Below are 15,918 nucleotides of genomic sequence, written 5' to 3' on the forward strand. Positions count from 1 at the left end.
CAAGCATTAATTCTCTGGAGATTTATTCAAGTTCTTGTGTGGAGCAAGAGTTTGTTTTTTGGATTGCTGAGTCATATTCCATGGTATGGGTGCACCACAGTTTGTTGAGCCTCTCATCTGTTAAGGACATCTGAGTTGCTACTCTAAACATTCACTTACACATTGTTTGGCGAATGTAAGTTTTCATTGCTTTGGGATAAATACCAAGGAGTCCAGTGCTGGGTCATACAGAATTGAATATTTAGATTTTAAGAAATTGCCGAACTCTTTTTCAGAGTGGCTGTTTCATTTTATATTGCCATTGACTGTATAAGTGATCTAGTTTCTGAGCATTTGGTATTATCACTATCATTTTATTTTAGCCATTCTGATAGGTGTATAGAGATATCTTATTGTGGTTTTAATTTACATTTCCCTGATCCCTAATGATGTTTTCTTTTTTGGGGACTATGTGTGGTCTTGGCATCAGAATACTACTTCATCAAATCAATTGGAAAGTGATCTCTTCTATTTTCTGGAGAAATTGTATAAAATTGTTAATTCTTTAAATGTTTGGTAGATTTCTCCAGTAAAACCACCTGGACCTGGAGATTTATTTTTGGAAGTATTTTAATTACAAATTCAATTTTCTTAGTACTTATAAGGCTATTCAAATTATCTGTGTCATATTGGGTGAGTTTATGTTTTTCAAGGAGTTAGTCCATTTCTTTTAAGTTGTCAGATTTATATATATGACGTGCTTTGTAATATTCCCTTATTATCCTTGTACTGTCTGCAGAACCTGTAGTGACACCCCGTTTCATTTATGACTGGTAATTTGTGTCTACTCTCTTTTTTGTCAGTCTTCCTAAAGGTTTGTCTATTTTATTGATCTTCTGTTTGGTTTATTGACATTTTTTTCTATTCTATTTTTGTTTTCAGTTTTTTTTACTTTTAATATTATTTCCTGCCTTCTCATTATCAGTTTATTTGTAATGCATTAGTGCTATGAGTTTCCCTCTCAGCATTCCTTTAGTTGTGTCTAATAAATTTTGATGTGTTTGTTTTCATTTTTATTTAATTGTGTTTTATTTCCCTGTAAACCTTCTCTTTGACCCCTGGATTATATAGAAGTGTATTGTTTAGTTTCCAAGTGTTAGAATATTTAAATTTGTTGTAGTTTGTTTTATGGCTCATGATGTGGTCTCTCTTAAACAATGTTCTGTGTCACTTTAAAAAGAATATTCTGCTGTTCACTGGAGTGTTCTGTAAATGACAGTTAGTTGATAGTGTCGTTGAGTTCTTTTATATCCTTGCTGATTTTCTGTCTAGTAGTTCTATCAGCTGGTGTAGTTGTGATTTGTCAATTTCTCATTTCACTTTTATCCGTTTTTGTTTCTTTTCTTTTGCAGTTCTGTTATTTGGTGCATATTTATTCCAAGTCTCTAGGACAGTGGTCGGCAAACTGTGGCTCAGCAAACCGCGGCTTGCAAGCCACATATGGCTCTTTGGCCCCTTGAGTGTGGTTCTTCCACAAAATACCGGCTCTTCCACAAAATACTTACTTCTGCGCATGGGCTGCAAAGTTTCAATTGCACCGTATGTGCATGCCTGCATGTGGTATTTTGTGGAAGAGCCACACTCAAGGGGCCAAAGAGCCGCATGTGGCTCGTGAGTCACGGTTTGCCAGCCATGGCTCTAGGATAAGACCCTTGTTACCATTACATAATGTGCATCTTTGTCTCTGGTAATTTTCTTTGTCCCAACGTGTACTTTATCAGATATTAACATAGGCAGTTCTGCTTTCCCTTGGCGAATGTTTGCGTGGTATATTTATTGTATGTAGTATATGTGCACTCATTACCAATGTTATTGAATAATATGTGTGTGTGTGTGTATTTTTATTATTTAATAATAAACTACTTTTATTATTACATTTGAAGTGAATTTCTTATAGGCAGCATATGGTTGAGTCATGTTTTAATCTATTCTGTCACTCTCTAACTTTAAATTGTATGTTTTGGCTATTTTCATTTAGTGATATATGAGGCCTTATATCTGCCATTTTGTTTGCTACTTGCTCTCTGAGTTTTTGTTTTTCTACTTTCCCTTTCCTCTTTGTTGGTTATTTGACCATGTTTGGGGATTCCATTTCTATTCACCAATATGGTTTTTTACTGTTTCTCTTTGCATAGTTTTTTAAGTCATTGTTTAAGTATGACATTATATGTACACATAAGTTATCACATTCTACTGCTCATTTTCTTACCAGTTTAAGTATAAAACCTTTACCTTATATACATCCCTCTACTATCCTCATTTTTAATGTAATTATTTAAATACTAGAGGCCTGGTGCATGGATTTAAATCCCTCGGCCTGGCCTACAGGGATTGGGCCAAAACTGGTGACATCCCCCGAGGGTCCCGGATTGCAAGAGGGCAGTTCTCAGGTGACGCACCCCATAATTGGGCTCCCTCCTCTCTGGTTCCAGGGGCTTCACCCGAGAACCGCAGCTGCCAAATCACCACAGCTCAGCAGCTCCTGCATTGAGCATCTGCCCCCTGGTGATCATTGCATAGCTACCGGTCAAACGGTTGGACAGTTGCTTAGGCTTTTATATCTACACTAATGAAAGAGAAACATGCAAATTGACTATCCCTCTGCTATGCCCACCAGCCAACCAGAGTGATATGCAAATTAACCCAACAAAAATGGCAGTTAATTTGCATACACAGGCGCGGAGTGAAGACTGAGGACAGCAGAAGGAAGCCCAGCACTGCAGAAGGGAGCGAAATGGCGGAGAAGGGAACAGAGCCGAGGCAGCTGAGATGGGCAGGGAGCTCAGGCACCGGAGACGGGAGGGAGTGAAGTGGCGGAGAAGGGAGGGAGCGAAATGGCGGAGACGGGAGGGAGCAAGGCGGCGGAGAAAGGGAGGGAGCGAGGCGGGCTTCACTCCCTTCTCTGCTTCTCTCCGGCCTCAGGAAGCCCTATTCTTGCAGGAATCTTCCTGACATGGGCCTCTAGTATATATATACACTAGAGGCCTGATGCATGAAATTCAAAAGCCTGGCTGGCAATTGAAGCGCGAGTGTCTGGTGTGGAAGGGTAGGTCCCACCTGACCTCCGGGTTCTGGGAAATACCTAAGTCCCCCAAGTGCCCCCCTTCACCTGAGTCACAGCACCCGAGTCCCCATGGGGAGATGCAGTGAGCATGGCTAGATGCTGCGGGCTGTGGTGCAGCATGGGCCTCTGGGCTGCCCAGTGGTGCCACACGGAAGCCAGGCAGGCAGTGCACTCTCCCAGTCAGCCTCGCAGACCAGCTTCTGCATGAACCCTGGTGAGCCCAACTGGCCCCTGCAGTCCCAGCTGCTGTGGCTTACCAGAAGAGGCCACGTGGGTGCAGGGTGGGCTCCTCATGGGCGCCTGGTCTCCCTGGGTAGGGTAGCAGATGGAGTGAGAGTGAGCCCGGCGGACACCCCGCATTCTCACCGCACCTCTGTCCCTGTCACTCCCGCCCCCAGGTAGTTGGCGAGAGGTAGCAGCCTCCGCCCGAGCACCATGGGAGGTTGGTTGCCGCGCCCTGGTGGTCAGTGCACATCATAGCAAGTGGTCAAACTCATGGATGAACGACTGCCCAAGGGGACAATATTCATATTAGGCTTTTTAAAAATATAGGATAGCTGTCCTGTACATACATTGGGAACCACATCAGACAGTGTAGTTTTTGCTTTATCCATTATACTAACAAAAGAGAAATATGTAAATTAGTAGTCACTCCGCCACACCCACCAGCCAATCAGGATGAATATGCAAATTAGCCCAACAAAGATGGCAGGTTAATTTGCATACATAGGCACGGAGGGAAGACTGAAGGCTCCAGCCTGAGCAAAGACTGAAGACTGAAGACGCTTGGCTTCTCTGCTGTGGCCAGAGTGGAGAAGCCAAGCCTCGCTGCGTTTGGACCAAAAGGCCTGGTTCCGGGTGCTTGCAGCCAGGGGAAGGAAGGCCTATTGTGTGAATCTTCATGCAATGGGCTTCTAGTCTATAATAATAAAAGCGTAATATGCTAATTAGACCGGACAGCTGAATGACCTTCTGGACATCATTCTGGATGTCCTTCTGGATGAAGCCGTGGTGGTGGGGGCCGAGGCAGAGGCAATTAGGGGCAATCAGAAAGGCAGGCGAGTGGTTAGGGACGATCAGGCAGGCAGGCAGAGGCGGTTAGGGGTGATCAGGCAGGCAAGCAGGCCAGGGGTTAGGAGCCAGTGGTCCCGAATTGCAAGAGGGATGTCCGACTGCCAGTTTGGGCCCGATCCCTCTGTGGGATCAAGCCTAAACTGGCAGTTGGGCATCCCCTGAGGGGTCCTGGATTGCGAGAGGTGCAGGCCGGCTTAGGGACCCCCATCCCATGCACGAATTTTGTGCACCAGGCCTCAAGTTGTTTATAATGCTGCAATGCACATAGCGGGGGCGTATATTCTTTTGAATTAGTGTTTCAGGTTTCTTCGGCTATATCCCAGAAGTGGAATCACTGGGTCAGAAAACAGTTTCATTTTTAATTTTTTGAGGTAACTCCAGTGGCTGCACCAAACTGCATTCCACCAACAGTACATGAGTGTACCCTTCTTTTCTTCACATCCTCATGTTGTTTGTTGGTTTGTTGATGATAGCCATTCTGACAGGCATGAAGTGATTTCTCATTTTGGGTTTAATTTGCATCTCTCTGATGATTGGTGACATTGAGCATCTTTTTATATGTCTGTTGGCCATCTACATGCCCTCTTTGGAGAAGTATCTATTCAGGTCCTTAAGCCCATTTTTCAATTGGATTGTTTGTTTTCTTGGTGTTGAGTTGTATAAGTTTTTTATACATTTTGGTTATTCACCCTTTATTAGATGTATCATTGGTGAATATGTTCTCCCATTCAATGCCTTTGCCCATTTTTTAATTAGTTTTTTTTTTATGTTGAGTTGTATATAAATTGTGGGTATTAATCTCTTATCAGATATATCATTGATGAATATCTTCTCCTATTCTGTGGGTTGTCTTTTTATTTTATTGGTGGTCTTTTCATTTTGTTGATGGTTTCCTTTGCTGTGCAAAAAATTTTTAGTTTGATGTAGTCCCATTTGTTTATTTTTTTCTTTTGTTTCCCTTGCCAGAGGAGATATAGTAGAGAAAGTGTTACCTGAAAATGTCCAAGGTTTTACTGTCTATGTCTCACAATCCAGGACTGCTGGCTCCTAACCGCTGCCTGCCTTCCTGCCTGATCGCCCCCTAACCGCTCCCCTGCCGGCCTGATTGACATCTAACTGCTCCCCTGCTGGCTCGATTGCCCCCCCCCCCAACTGCCCACCCCTGCTGGCCTGATTTCTCCCCCAACTGCCCTCCCCTGCCAGCCTGATTGCCCACAACTGCCCTCCCCTGCCAACCATCTTGTGGTGGCCATCTTGTGGCATCACGTGACACCACCTAGGCTTTTATTTTATAGGACTAGGGGCCTGGTGCACGAAATTCGTGCACTGGGTGTGTGTGTGTGTGTGTGTGTGTGTGTGTGTGTGTGTGTGTGTCCCTCAGCCCAACCTGCCCCCTCTCACATACTGGGAGCCCTCAGGCATTGACCCCCATCACCCTCCAATCGCAGGATCGGCCCCTTGCCCAGGCCTGACGCCTCTGACAGAGGTGTCAGGCCTGGGCAGGGGACCCCCATTTCCCCCCATCACTGGTTCTGCCCCCAGCCCAGGCCTGATGCCTCGGCCAGAGGCGTAGACCCCCATCACCCTCCGATCGCCTGATCGGCCCCTTGCCCAGGCCTGACGCCTCCGCCAGAGGTGTCAGGCTTGGACAGGGGACCCCCATCTCCCTCTGATCGCTTGCTCCACCCCCCGCCCAGGCCTGATGCCTCGGCCAGAGGAGTTGACCCTCATCACCCTCCGATCACCAATCACCGGATCGGCCCCTTGACCAGGCCTGAGGCCTCCGGCAGAGGTGTCAGGCCTGGGCAGGGGACCCCCAGCTCCCCGCGGTTGCAGGCTCCGCCCCTGCCCAGGCCTAACGCCTCTGGCCTAGGCGTCCGGCCCGGGCAGCGGGGACCCGCAGCTGCAGTGGCCCCGCGATCGTGGGCTCCGCTTTAGGCCCAGGCAAGGGACCCCTAGCTCCCGGGACTGCCAGCTTCGACCGTGTCCAGCTCCCATCGCTGGCTCTACCCCTACTTCCTGCTATCACTGGCCAGGGCGGCAAAGGCACCTGATTCTCCGATCATGGCTGGGGGGCAGGGCAAAGGTGGCCCCAGGGCCGCCTTTGCCCTGCCCCCCAGCTCTTAGCTCCCCCCTGGGTTTCCGATCACTGTCAGTGGCAGGGGGCTTCTTCCTGCTTTCCCTTTCGCCTCCCTGCATTGTGCCTACATATGCAAATTAACCGCCATCTTGTTGGCAGTTAATTTGCATATAGCCCTGATTAGCCAATGAAAAGGGTATCGTCGTACGCCAATTACCAATTTTCTCTTTTATTAGATAGGATATGTGCTGGATTTTGTTAAATGCTTTTTCTGCATCTATTGATATGATTATATGACTTTTATTCTGCATTTTGTTTATATAGTGTATCACATTAATTGATTTGTGGATATTGTACAAACCTTGCATCCCAGGAATAGATCCCACTTGATCATGGTGTGTGATCTTTTTAATATATTGCTGGATTTGGTTTGCTAATATTTTGTTGAGGATTTTAGCAGCCTATAATTTTCTTTCTATGTAGTATCTTTATCTGGTTTTGGAGTTAGGATACTCTGGCCTCATAAAATGAGCTTGGCAGTCTTCTCTCCTTTTGCATTTTTTTGGAATAGCTTGAGAACAGTAGGTATAAGTTTTTCTTGAATTCTTGGTAAAATTCACCTGTGAAACCATCTGGTCCAGGAATTTCGTTTGTTGGAAGTTTTTTGATTGCTGCTTTAATTTCATTAATTGTAATCTGTCCAGATTTTCTTTTTCTTCATGATTCAGTTTTGGGAGATTGTATGTTTCTAGGAATTTAACCATTTCTTCCAGATTGTCCAATTTGTTGGCAAACAGTTGTTCGTAATATTTTCTTTAAATCTTTTGTATCTTTGGTGTCAGTTGTTGCTTCTCCTCTTTCATTTCTGATTTTATCTTTCAACTCTTTTTTTCTTGATGAGTCTGGTTGAAGGTCTCTCAATCTTGTTTATCTTTTTAAAGAACTGGCTCTTGGTTTCATTGAAAACGTTTTTTTATTGGCATATAATTGACATACAATATCTTATTAGTTTCAGATGCACACTACAGTCAAACCTTGTTTCTCAAATGTCTCCCATCTCGAACAGTTAGGTTCTGGACCAAGTTGTTCACAGAAAAAAAATATCTGGGTTGTTGATTAAAACTTCAGTTTTCACCCTGACAATTCTTTTATGCTGATACCTCAGCATGACAGAAATTATCTCTCAGGGAACAGAGGCAAGAATGCTTTTGTTGCTGGAAATCTATGATTAGTACAATTTTAAAACATAAAGAAACCAAGAGTGCTAACGTTACTAAGGGTGTGAAAGTGCTCACAAAACAGTCACGGGCATTGAATAGGTAGAAAGACTGCTGCTGAGCAGATAAAGGGAAGCAGTTAGCCAGTGATAGCATTCCCAGGCAGGGATATAGTAAAAATTTGTTTAAGGTTAGTAGGGGTGGTTTTATAAATCTAAGAAATGTTTTTTTTTCCAGATCAAACAGTACATTAGACGTGCTGTATTTAAGAAAAGTTAAAACAAGGAATCAGTTGAAGGTCTTAAATGGATTCATTCAATTTACATTATTTCTAATGGGCAAAATGATTCTGTTTTCAAACAAATTGCTTCTCGAACAGCCTTTCAGAACAAATTAAGTTCAAGAAACGAGGTTCCACTGTATAGTGATTTGATATTTGTATATGTACATATGAAATGATCCCCTAGTAAGTCTAATTACCATCTGTCACCATACAAAGTTATTACAGTATTATTGCTATACTAGTAGCTCTGCGCAGGAATCCATGTGCCCTCCTGTAGCTCTCCGTCCACTGCCCCGCCCTCCTGTAGTTCTCTGCCTGCTGCCCCGCCCTCTTGTAGCTCCCCCTGCCCCCTCATCATAGCTTGTTGCCCTGCCCTCTCCTGTAGCGCTCCACCTCCCACTTGCTTGCTGCCCTGCCCCATTCTGTAGCTCTCTGCTGCCCACTTGTAGGCAGTAGGTCGCTGCCCTGCCCTCCTGTAGCGCCCCCCCCCCCCCCCCATAGCTTGCTGCCCTGCCCCCTCCTGTAGCTCTCCGCAGCCCACTTGTACCTCGCTGGGCCACCCTCCTGCTGATCCGTGATCTGGTCGTGCTGCGCTTGGTCGTTATGCCTCAGGGCATAATGGCTAATTAGCATATTCCTCTCTTGTTATATAGGATTCCCTATGTTGTACATCACATCCCCGTTGACTTATTTAAATTTTTATGATGGGAAATTTGTACTTCTTAATCTCCTTCACCAATTTTCCCTAGCTCTCTGAATGGGTACGCCCTCTGGTAATTACCAGTTTATTTCCTCTATGAATGAGTGTGCTTCTGCTTTGATTTGTTTGGGTTTATTTGTGTGTGTGTGTTTTTAGTTCCACATATAAGTGCAATTATATTGAAACCGAAATGTGGAGTGTTTGAGTCCGAGTTCATTGTCTCGAGAAATCGGAGAATGAAGTCACAGACAAAGACGGTTAGCGGAACCGAAGTTCATTGGGAGAAGCCAGTCCTGGAACAGGTGCCGCTGGGGTTCCAGGAGCAGCCAGCGTCCAGGCTTCCTTTCCATGTGACAGTCGGGTGTAAAGTCTATCAGTCCATGTGTAGAGTCCCAGTGGCCATCAGCCACGTGGGCGCAGGGGTGTGCTCCCACCACAGGAACATCAGGAACCCATTGCGCCCTGAGAGCGGCAAGAGGGAATGCACGCTTTTTAATTGAGGGTGTGGATACAGCCTTGCTAGCTCCTGATTGGACTTTTAAAAGAATTCTGCTTAGCAATATCCTTGGGATTGGTTTATATGCCTCACTGCCTTATGATTGGTTATTTGCATGCCTCCTGTCTTAGCAATATCTATACATTTTCAAGTTCATGCCTCTCTCAGGCGCCCTTCCTTCCCCGCCCAGTTGGTGTCTTTGTAACTCCACCTAGTTGGGTTCCTGTTTTGTTTTGTTTTTAAAATATATTTTATTGATTTTTTACAGAGAGGGAGAGGGATAGAGAGTTAGAAATATCGATGAGAGAGAAACATCGATCAGCTGCCCCCTGCACACCTCCTACTGGGGATGTGCCTGCAACTGAGGTACATGCCCTTGACCGGAATTGAACCTGGGACCTTTCAGTCCCCAGGCCGACGCTCTATCCAGTGAGCCAGACCGGTTAGGGCGGGTTCCTGGTTTTACTTCCTCTTCCCATGGTCCCGATTCTGACTACCTACCTTCCTGTCTCCTCAAAGTGGTATTTATCTTTGTCTGACTTTTTTCACTCAGCATAATATTCTTTAATATTCCATTCTTTTTATACCGAGTGATATTCCATTGTGTATTTGTACTACAGCTTTTTTATCTACTTGTCTACTAATAGACACTTGGGGTGCTTTCATATCTTGCCTATTGTAAATAATGCTGCAATGAACATAAGGGTGCATATGTCTTTTGAATTAGTGCTTACATTTTCTCTGGATAAATACCCAGTAGTTAAATTGCTGGATTGTTAGATAGGTCTCTTTTCTCTTTTTGGAGAAAATATTGTTGCCATGATTGCTCTAAAGTTATCAGAAGCCCTGACTCCCTATCACCTCAGGACTGACGTTTGTTGGCTGTTTTCTTTCGTTCTGCGTAAAGACCTCTGGTTCTTGGTAAGACAGGTAATAGTTGGTTGACACTGAGCGGGTGCTTTCTCTTCCTCATTCTCCTGAGCCTCCTCTGATACAGGCCACATTCAGGAGAGAGAGGTTGCCCTAACTGCAGGGTGAGTGGAACTTGGCATGCTCTCCATGGTCTCACTGACACCATGTTGTAGCCCCATGTTACCCATCGGCATAGATCAGTGTCTCAGCTCCCTTCTCCAGCACCACCTGGGGATGCTGAGGGGCCTTGCTACAGCCTCACCAGAGTCAGAGGCTAAGCCAGGGGTGGGCAAACTTTTTGACTCGAGGGCCACAATGGGTTCTTAAACTGGGCCGGAGGGCCGGAACAAAAGCATGGATGGAGTGTTTGTGTGAACTAATATAAATTCAAAGTAAACACCATTACATAAAAGGGTACGGTCTTTTTTCTTTTTAGTTTTATTCATTTCAAATGGGCCGGATCCGGCCCGCTGGCCGTAGTTTGCCCATGGCTGGGCTAAGCTCTCCCCCTCAGCCTCTGCTGGTGCAGAGGGTTGGCCCGATATTCCTGTGGTGTGGCTGCAACGGAGCGTTATTGTCAGCTGGGAGCCCTCTTTCCTCTCCCTTTGGCTACAGAACACAGGCTTCTGTTAGTTGTTTTGTCTATGTCCATGGCATTTGCAGGTGGCCAGCTTCATCAGCCCTCAGTCTGGGAAATCCAGGAAACTCATGTCATGCCATTTCTCAGGTCCCTAGCTGGTCTGACTTTTCTCGCCATCTTTCAGTCTTCTTAGACTTATTTTATATGTAATGTTAGGGGTTTGGTAAGAAACCCCTAGTAAGAAACACCTAGTAAGAAAAATAGGGAAAATGTGTCTACTTCATCTTCCCAGACGTAGAAATCTTGCATATACTTTTAATTAATACAACTTACTTTAAAAATATATTTCCTCCTAATGAACCCAATTTAGAAGATCTCATGGAAGTTTAATCTGCAAGATTCAGAGTTCTACCTGGTTTTGCGGATAGTCAGCTCTCCAGGATGGCTTCTCTTGAGCGTGGCATCCCAACCAGAGGTGCCGCTGTGGTGCAGTGTGTGTTCGTGCATTTCTCAGAGAGCGTTGCTGAGAGTAAACCGAGAGCCCATGCACAGTACGGCCTTAGCCTGCTGATGCCGAGGTGGAAATACAGAAGAGAGCTGCTTAGAACAGAACCAGGATGTAGTTTCGTGGAAAGCGCTTGCAGGGGAAGCGCAAGCAGTGATGTAAAAGTGTTCCGGTGTGCTTTATTTATTTGTCATGTTCACATTAACAAGGAAATGTCGGCCATCCTACTCAAATGCTGAGAATATTGACAAGCCCTTTAAACCCCAGTTTGGTTGTGCTCTTCCTTACAGAGATAGAGCTGCCTGCTTTGCTATTCAGAAAGGATTACAGGCATCACGTAGTAACATTAAGTTATTTGAGCATAATGATATGGCTGACCTGGAGCGACTGCTAAAAGAACAAGAGATCGAAGACCAAAAGGTAGGATTCTTTTGAAGAAAATTATGCAGTTCTTTTCTACTCTAACCAGCTAAATTATATAGGAAATGATCATTTGTCATGAAAACTTGCCTGTGGATCACATTTGGATATTAAGGATGTTCCTGCTTCTTAAGTGCTGTAGAGCCAAGTCTGATGTAATTGCTTCATTACTGCCAAAATTATGTATTGCAAATTTGGGGAAGGTAATCAGGCAGCTTTCTAAAAAGGAGAGAGAGCCCGAACCGGTTTGGCTGGGTGGATAGGGTGTTGGCCTTCGGACTGAAGGGTCCTAGGTCCGATTTTGGTCAAGGGCACATGCCAGGGTTGCGGGCTCGATCCCCAGTAGGGGGCGGTCAGGAGGCAGCCAATCAGTGAGTCTCATCATTGATATTTCCTTCTCCTGCTCCCCCTCTCCCTCTCTCTTTCTCTCTCTCTCCCTCTCCCCCTCCCTCCCTCTCTGAAAGCAATAAAAATACTAAAATTTTAAAAAAAGGAGAGAGAAAAACAGCCTGCCCTATGGGTGGGGGTGTATACTTTCAGTTCTGCAGGAATAGCTCCAGATTCAGTAGGACTGTGGTTGGCAAACCACGGCTCGCGAGCCACATGCCGCTCTTTGTCCCCTTGAGTGTGGCTCTTCCACAAAATACCACGTGCGGGCGCGCACATACAGTGCGTTTGAAACTTGGTGGCCCATGCACAGAAGTCAGTATTTTGTGGAAGAGCCACACTCAAGGGGCCAAAGAGCCGCATGTGGCTCATGAGCCGCAGTTTGCCGACCACTGCACTAGGGTGTTGATGAGATATAACGATTGGATTCAAAATAGATTAATTCATATCAGAATCAATAATGTGTCAATTAAGTGGAAGAAACAATAACATCAGATCTGAATTTATAAATTTATGAACAAAGTGAGACTCTCTCCCCACCCCACTGTCATGTGCCTCTAAGCAGCTGCTACCTGTGAGAAACAACAGACCCAAACCGGGTTTCCTGCCTTCTTGCCACCCATTTACACCGTTTCTTCCCCTTGAGGGAACGGGCCTGTTCCTCTGTGTGCCATGGGAGTGTGGCAGAGGAAATGTGTTCAGAGCATCACTGTTAGGATTATGGTTTATTTTCTTCTGATGACGTGGATGAAGAAGCTGGCTCTGGCCTGTGACTCTACGGGAACTGTTACATGGAGACGGGCTAGGAACCTGGTCCCCACAGCCTGTCTCAGCGTCACTTTCAAGAGGACTGTTCCAGGACAGCCCATTCATTAGAGTCACTGATAAAAACGCCCATTTTTGTTTATTCACATATTTGCGTTATTCCTCTAGGATTCTGTCGTCTTTGTTAGGAGACAGCAGTCCTTACTGAGTACATAGACTCTGATGTTCCTCTGTGATACATGTGTTGTAGCTGCACAAGTAGGAAATTTTTTTTTTTAAATATACTTTTTAGTGATTTCAGAGAGGAAGGGAGAGGGAGAGAGAGAGAGAAAAATCAGTGATGAGAGAAAACCATTGATGGGCTGCCCCCTGCACGGCCCCTACTGGGGACTGAGCCCACAACCCGGGCCTGTGGCATGTGCCCTGTCCGGGATTAGAACCGTGACCTCCTGGTTCATAGGTCAACCCTCAACCACTGAGCCACACCGGCTGGGCACAGCTAGGAAATCTTAACATTGAAACTATTCCATTGATGACTTTCTAAAAATCATAAAAAAATGTCCCTTGTTCTGACTTAGTAATAGCATGCTACCAGACTGAAGAACATTGCCTTGGGGAATATGGCCAATGACCAGTCTGCTGTAGAGTTTATTTTGTACAAATCTGGAAAACATGATATTCAAGTTTCTGTGTGTGTGTGTGTGTGTGTGTGTGTGTGTGCGCGCGTGCACGCTTTACCAGATTTATATTACTTGTGAACTTTTTTTATAATAAAAAATAAAATTATCTTGAAAATGTATTTCCATGTTATAGTTTTTACTAATTAATTTATACTATGTTTTCCTGCCAAGAGTAGGTTTTCTAAATTATTCTACATTTTTATTTTTAAAGATGATTCTTTTTCAGTTTTATATAGATGTTAAATTTTTGAATATTTTCTACTTACATGCTTATCTTTCCTTTGAAACTGAATTAAAATATTATAGTGTAGTCCAGGTATGGATCAAATTTTTGGGGGGTGGTGTTAATTTCCCAAGATGTTTCTTGTTCCTTTTCCTACAGGGTTCTCTTGTCATATATTCTTCTAAAAATAAATAAATAAGTCAAGCATTTTATGGAAGAAATACAAATAACTAAGCATGTGAAAAATAATCTGAGAAAGAATATCAGAGAAAGTAGACTAGCAGTTTTGGCCTGCCCAATTAGGAAACATTTTTTAATCGTAATAATGAGCCTCAACACAGACATGTGTGATGAGACAGAGGGCCCTCTTGGGGGTTTCATTGGCACAGCCTCTAGACCAGGGGTGGGCAAACTTTTTGACTCGAGGGCCACAATGGGTTCTTAAACTGGACCAGAGGGCCGGAACAAAAGCATGGATGGAGTGTTTGTGTGAACTAATATAAATTCAAATTCAAAGTAAACATCATTACATAAAAGGGTACGATCTTTTTTTTGGGGGGGGTTTTTTTTTTTTTTTTAGTTTTATTCATTTCAAACGGGCTGGATCTGGCCCGCAGGCCATAGTTTGCCCACGGCTGCTCTAGATGCAGTCACATTCCAGTATTCTTAAGTAGCTGTACCCTTGGGACTGGGATATGGGGTGCTGTTATAGAAGATAATCAGAAGTGGTGTCAGAAATTGAAAGATATTTACGATTTGACGTAAAAAAGCAAAACAAGGGAAACAGCCTAAATGGAACATTAGGAGAATTGTTAATTTATGGTAAACCTACAAGGTAGAATTTCTCCCCTAAAATCATGTTTTAAATAATATTAAGTAATGTGGAAATGCTCATAACAGCCTATATAATAGAAGGCTAATATGCAAATTAGCTGAACGGTGGAACGACCGGTCACTATGATGCGCACTGACCACCAGGGGGCAGATGCTCAGCGCAGGAGCTGCTCCCTGGTGGTCAGTGTGCTCCCACAGGAGGAGCGCTGCTCAGCCAGAAGCCCTGAGCCAGGCTCATGGCTGGCGAGTGCAGCGGCTCCATGGCAGCGCTAAGGATGTCCACCAGGCAGGCAGGCAGAGGGGTTAGGGGCGATCAGCATGCGGACATCCCCCGAGGGGTCCCTGACTGCGAGAGGGCGCAGGCCAGGCTGAGGGCCCCACCCCCAGTGCATGAGTGTCATGCACTGGGCCTCCAGTCTACACTAATAAAAAGGTAATATGCTAATTAGACCCGATAGACCGGACATCTTCCAGTTGTCCAGTCCTCCTTCTGGACAAAGCCACGGTGGTAGGGGCGGAGGCAGAGGCGGTTAGGGGCAATCAGGCCAGCAGGGGAGAGCATTTAGGGGCAATCAGGGCTGGCAGGCAGAGGCGGTTAGGGGTGGGCCGGCAGGCAGGTGAGCGGTTAGGAGCCAGCAGTCCTGGATTGTGAGAGGGATAACTGCTGGTTTAGGCCTGATCCTGCAGGGATTTTGTGCACCAGGCCTCTAATCTATATATAAAGGCCTAAGCAACTGGCCAGTAGCTATGAGGCACACTGACCACCGGGGGCAGATTCTCAACACAGGAGCTGCTGAGCGACAGCAACTTTGCAGAGTGCCCTCTTGCACTTCAGGACCTCTTGGGGGATGTTGGACTGCCGGTTTCAGCCCATTCCTTGCTGATCAGGCTGAGGGACCCCACCTGCCAGAGGGACCCCACTCACTCTGCAGATGCCCTTCGTGCCCTGGTGCTGCCCCAGGTGCGGCCAGCCTGGGAGGGACCACAGGAGGTTGGCTCCAGGGTGTGTCCAGCCCATCTCGCCCTGTCCCGCTCTGCTGGGCACCTTCTAATTAATTTCCTTTCAATGTGCATGAGTCCATGCACCGGGCCTCTACTAATATCATAAAATCCATGTCCTAAAACTATTCCAGTAAAATCCTGATTTGAACAATGTAATTTATAAAGATACCAGAGGCCCAGTGCATGAAATTCGTGCATTCAGGGTGGTGGTGTCCCTCAGCCCTGCCTGTGCCCTCTTGCAGTTCAGGAGCCCTTGGGGGATGTCCGACTGACGGCGAGCCGGCCTAAGCCGGCAGTCGAACATCCTTAGTGCTGCCACAGAGCCGCTGTGCTCACCAGCCATGAGCCTGCCTCAGGGCTTCTGGCTGAGCGGTGCTCCCCCTGTGTGAGCACACTGACCACCAGGGGGCAACTTCTGCATTGAGCATCTGCCCCCTGGTGGTCAGTGCACGTCATAGCAACCAGCCATTCTGCAGTTTGGTCGATTTGCATATTAGCCTTTTGTTATATAGCATAGGATGCTTTTTACAAGAACGACAAAAGTTATCAATGTGTGGTTGTGAAGAGCTAATTTGTTTAATTGTTTTTTGTTCTTTGTTATTTCCTAAGAGTTTTACATTGAATATTTTCAAATCCTAAATAGGATACTTTGTTTTT

At 45.5% G+C, this 15,918-nt stretch overlaps 1 protein-coding gene across 5 annotated transcripts in view; it reads left to right on the forward strand.

Moving 5' to 3' along the window:
- Positions 1 to 15,918, forward strand: part of SPTLC1 (serine palmitoyltransferase long chain base subunit 1) — a 94,451-nt gene that overhangs the window by 49,955 nt on the left and 28,578 nt on the right. For 2 of the 5 annotated variants that reach the window (XM_059656330.1, XM_059656329.1), the window contains exon 7: positions 11,241 to 11,370. The exons of 2 other annotated variants lie outside the window; for them this stretch is intronic. In XM_059656330.1, coding sequence (XP_059512313.1) covers positions 11,241 to 11,370 — 130 coding nt within the window. Of the gene's footprint in view, positions 1 to 10,815; positions 10,948 to 11,240; positions 11,371 to 15,918 lie in introns of those variants that run through there. One more of the 5 variants, XM_059656332.1, reaches the window with a different exon arrangement.

This window comes from Myotis daubentonii, chromosome 11 (genome assembly GCF_963259705.1).
Source record: "Myotis daubentonii chromosome 11, mMyoDau2.1, whole genome shotgun sequence".
NCBI classification, from domain to species: domain Eukaryota; kingdom Metazoa; phylum Chordata; class Mammalia; order Chiroptera; family Vespertilionidae; genus Myotis; species Myotis daubentonii.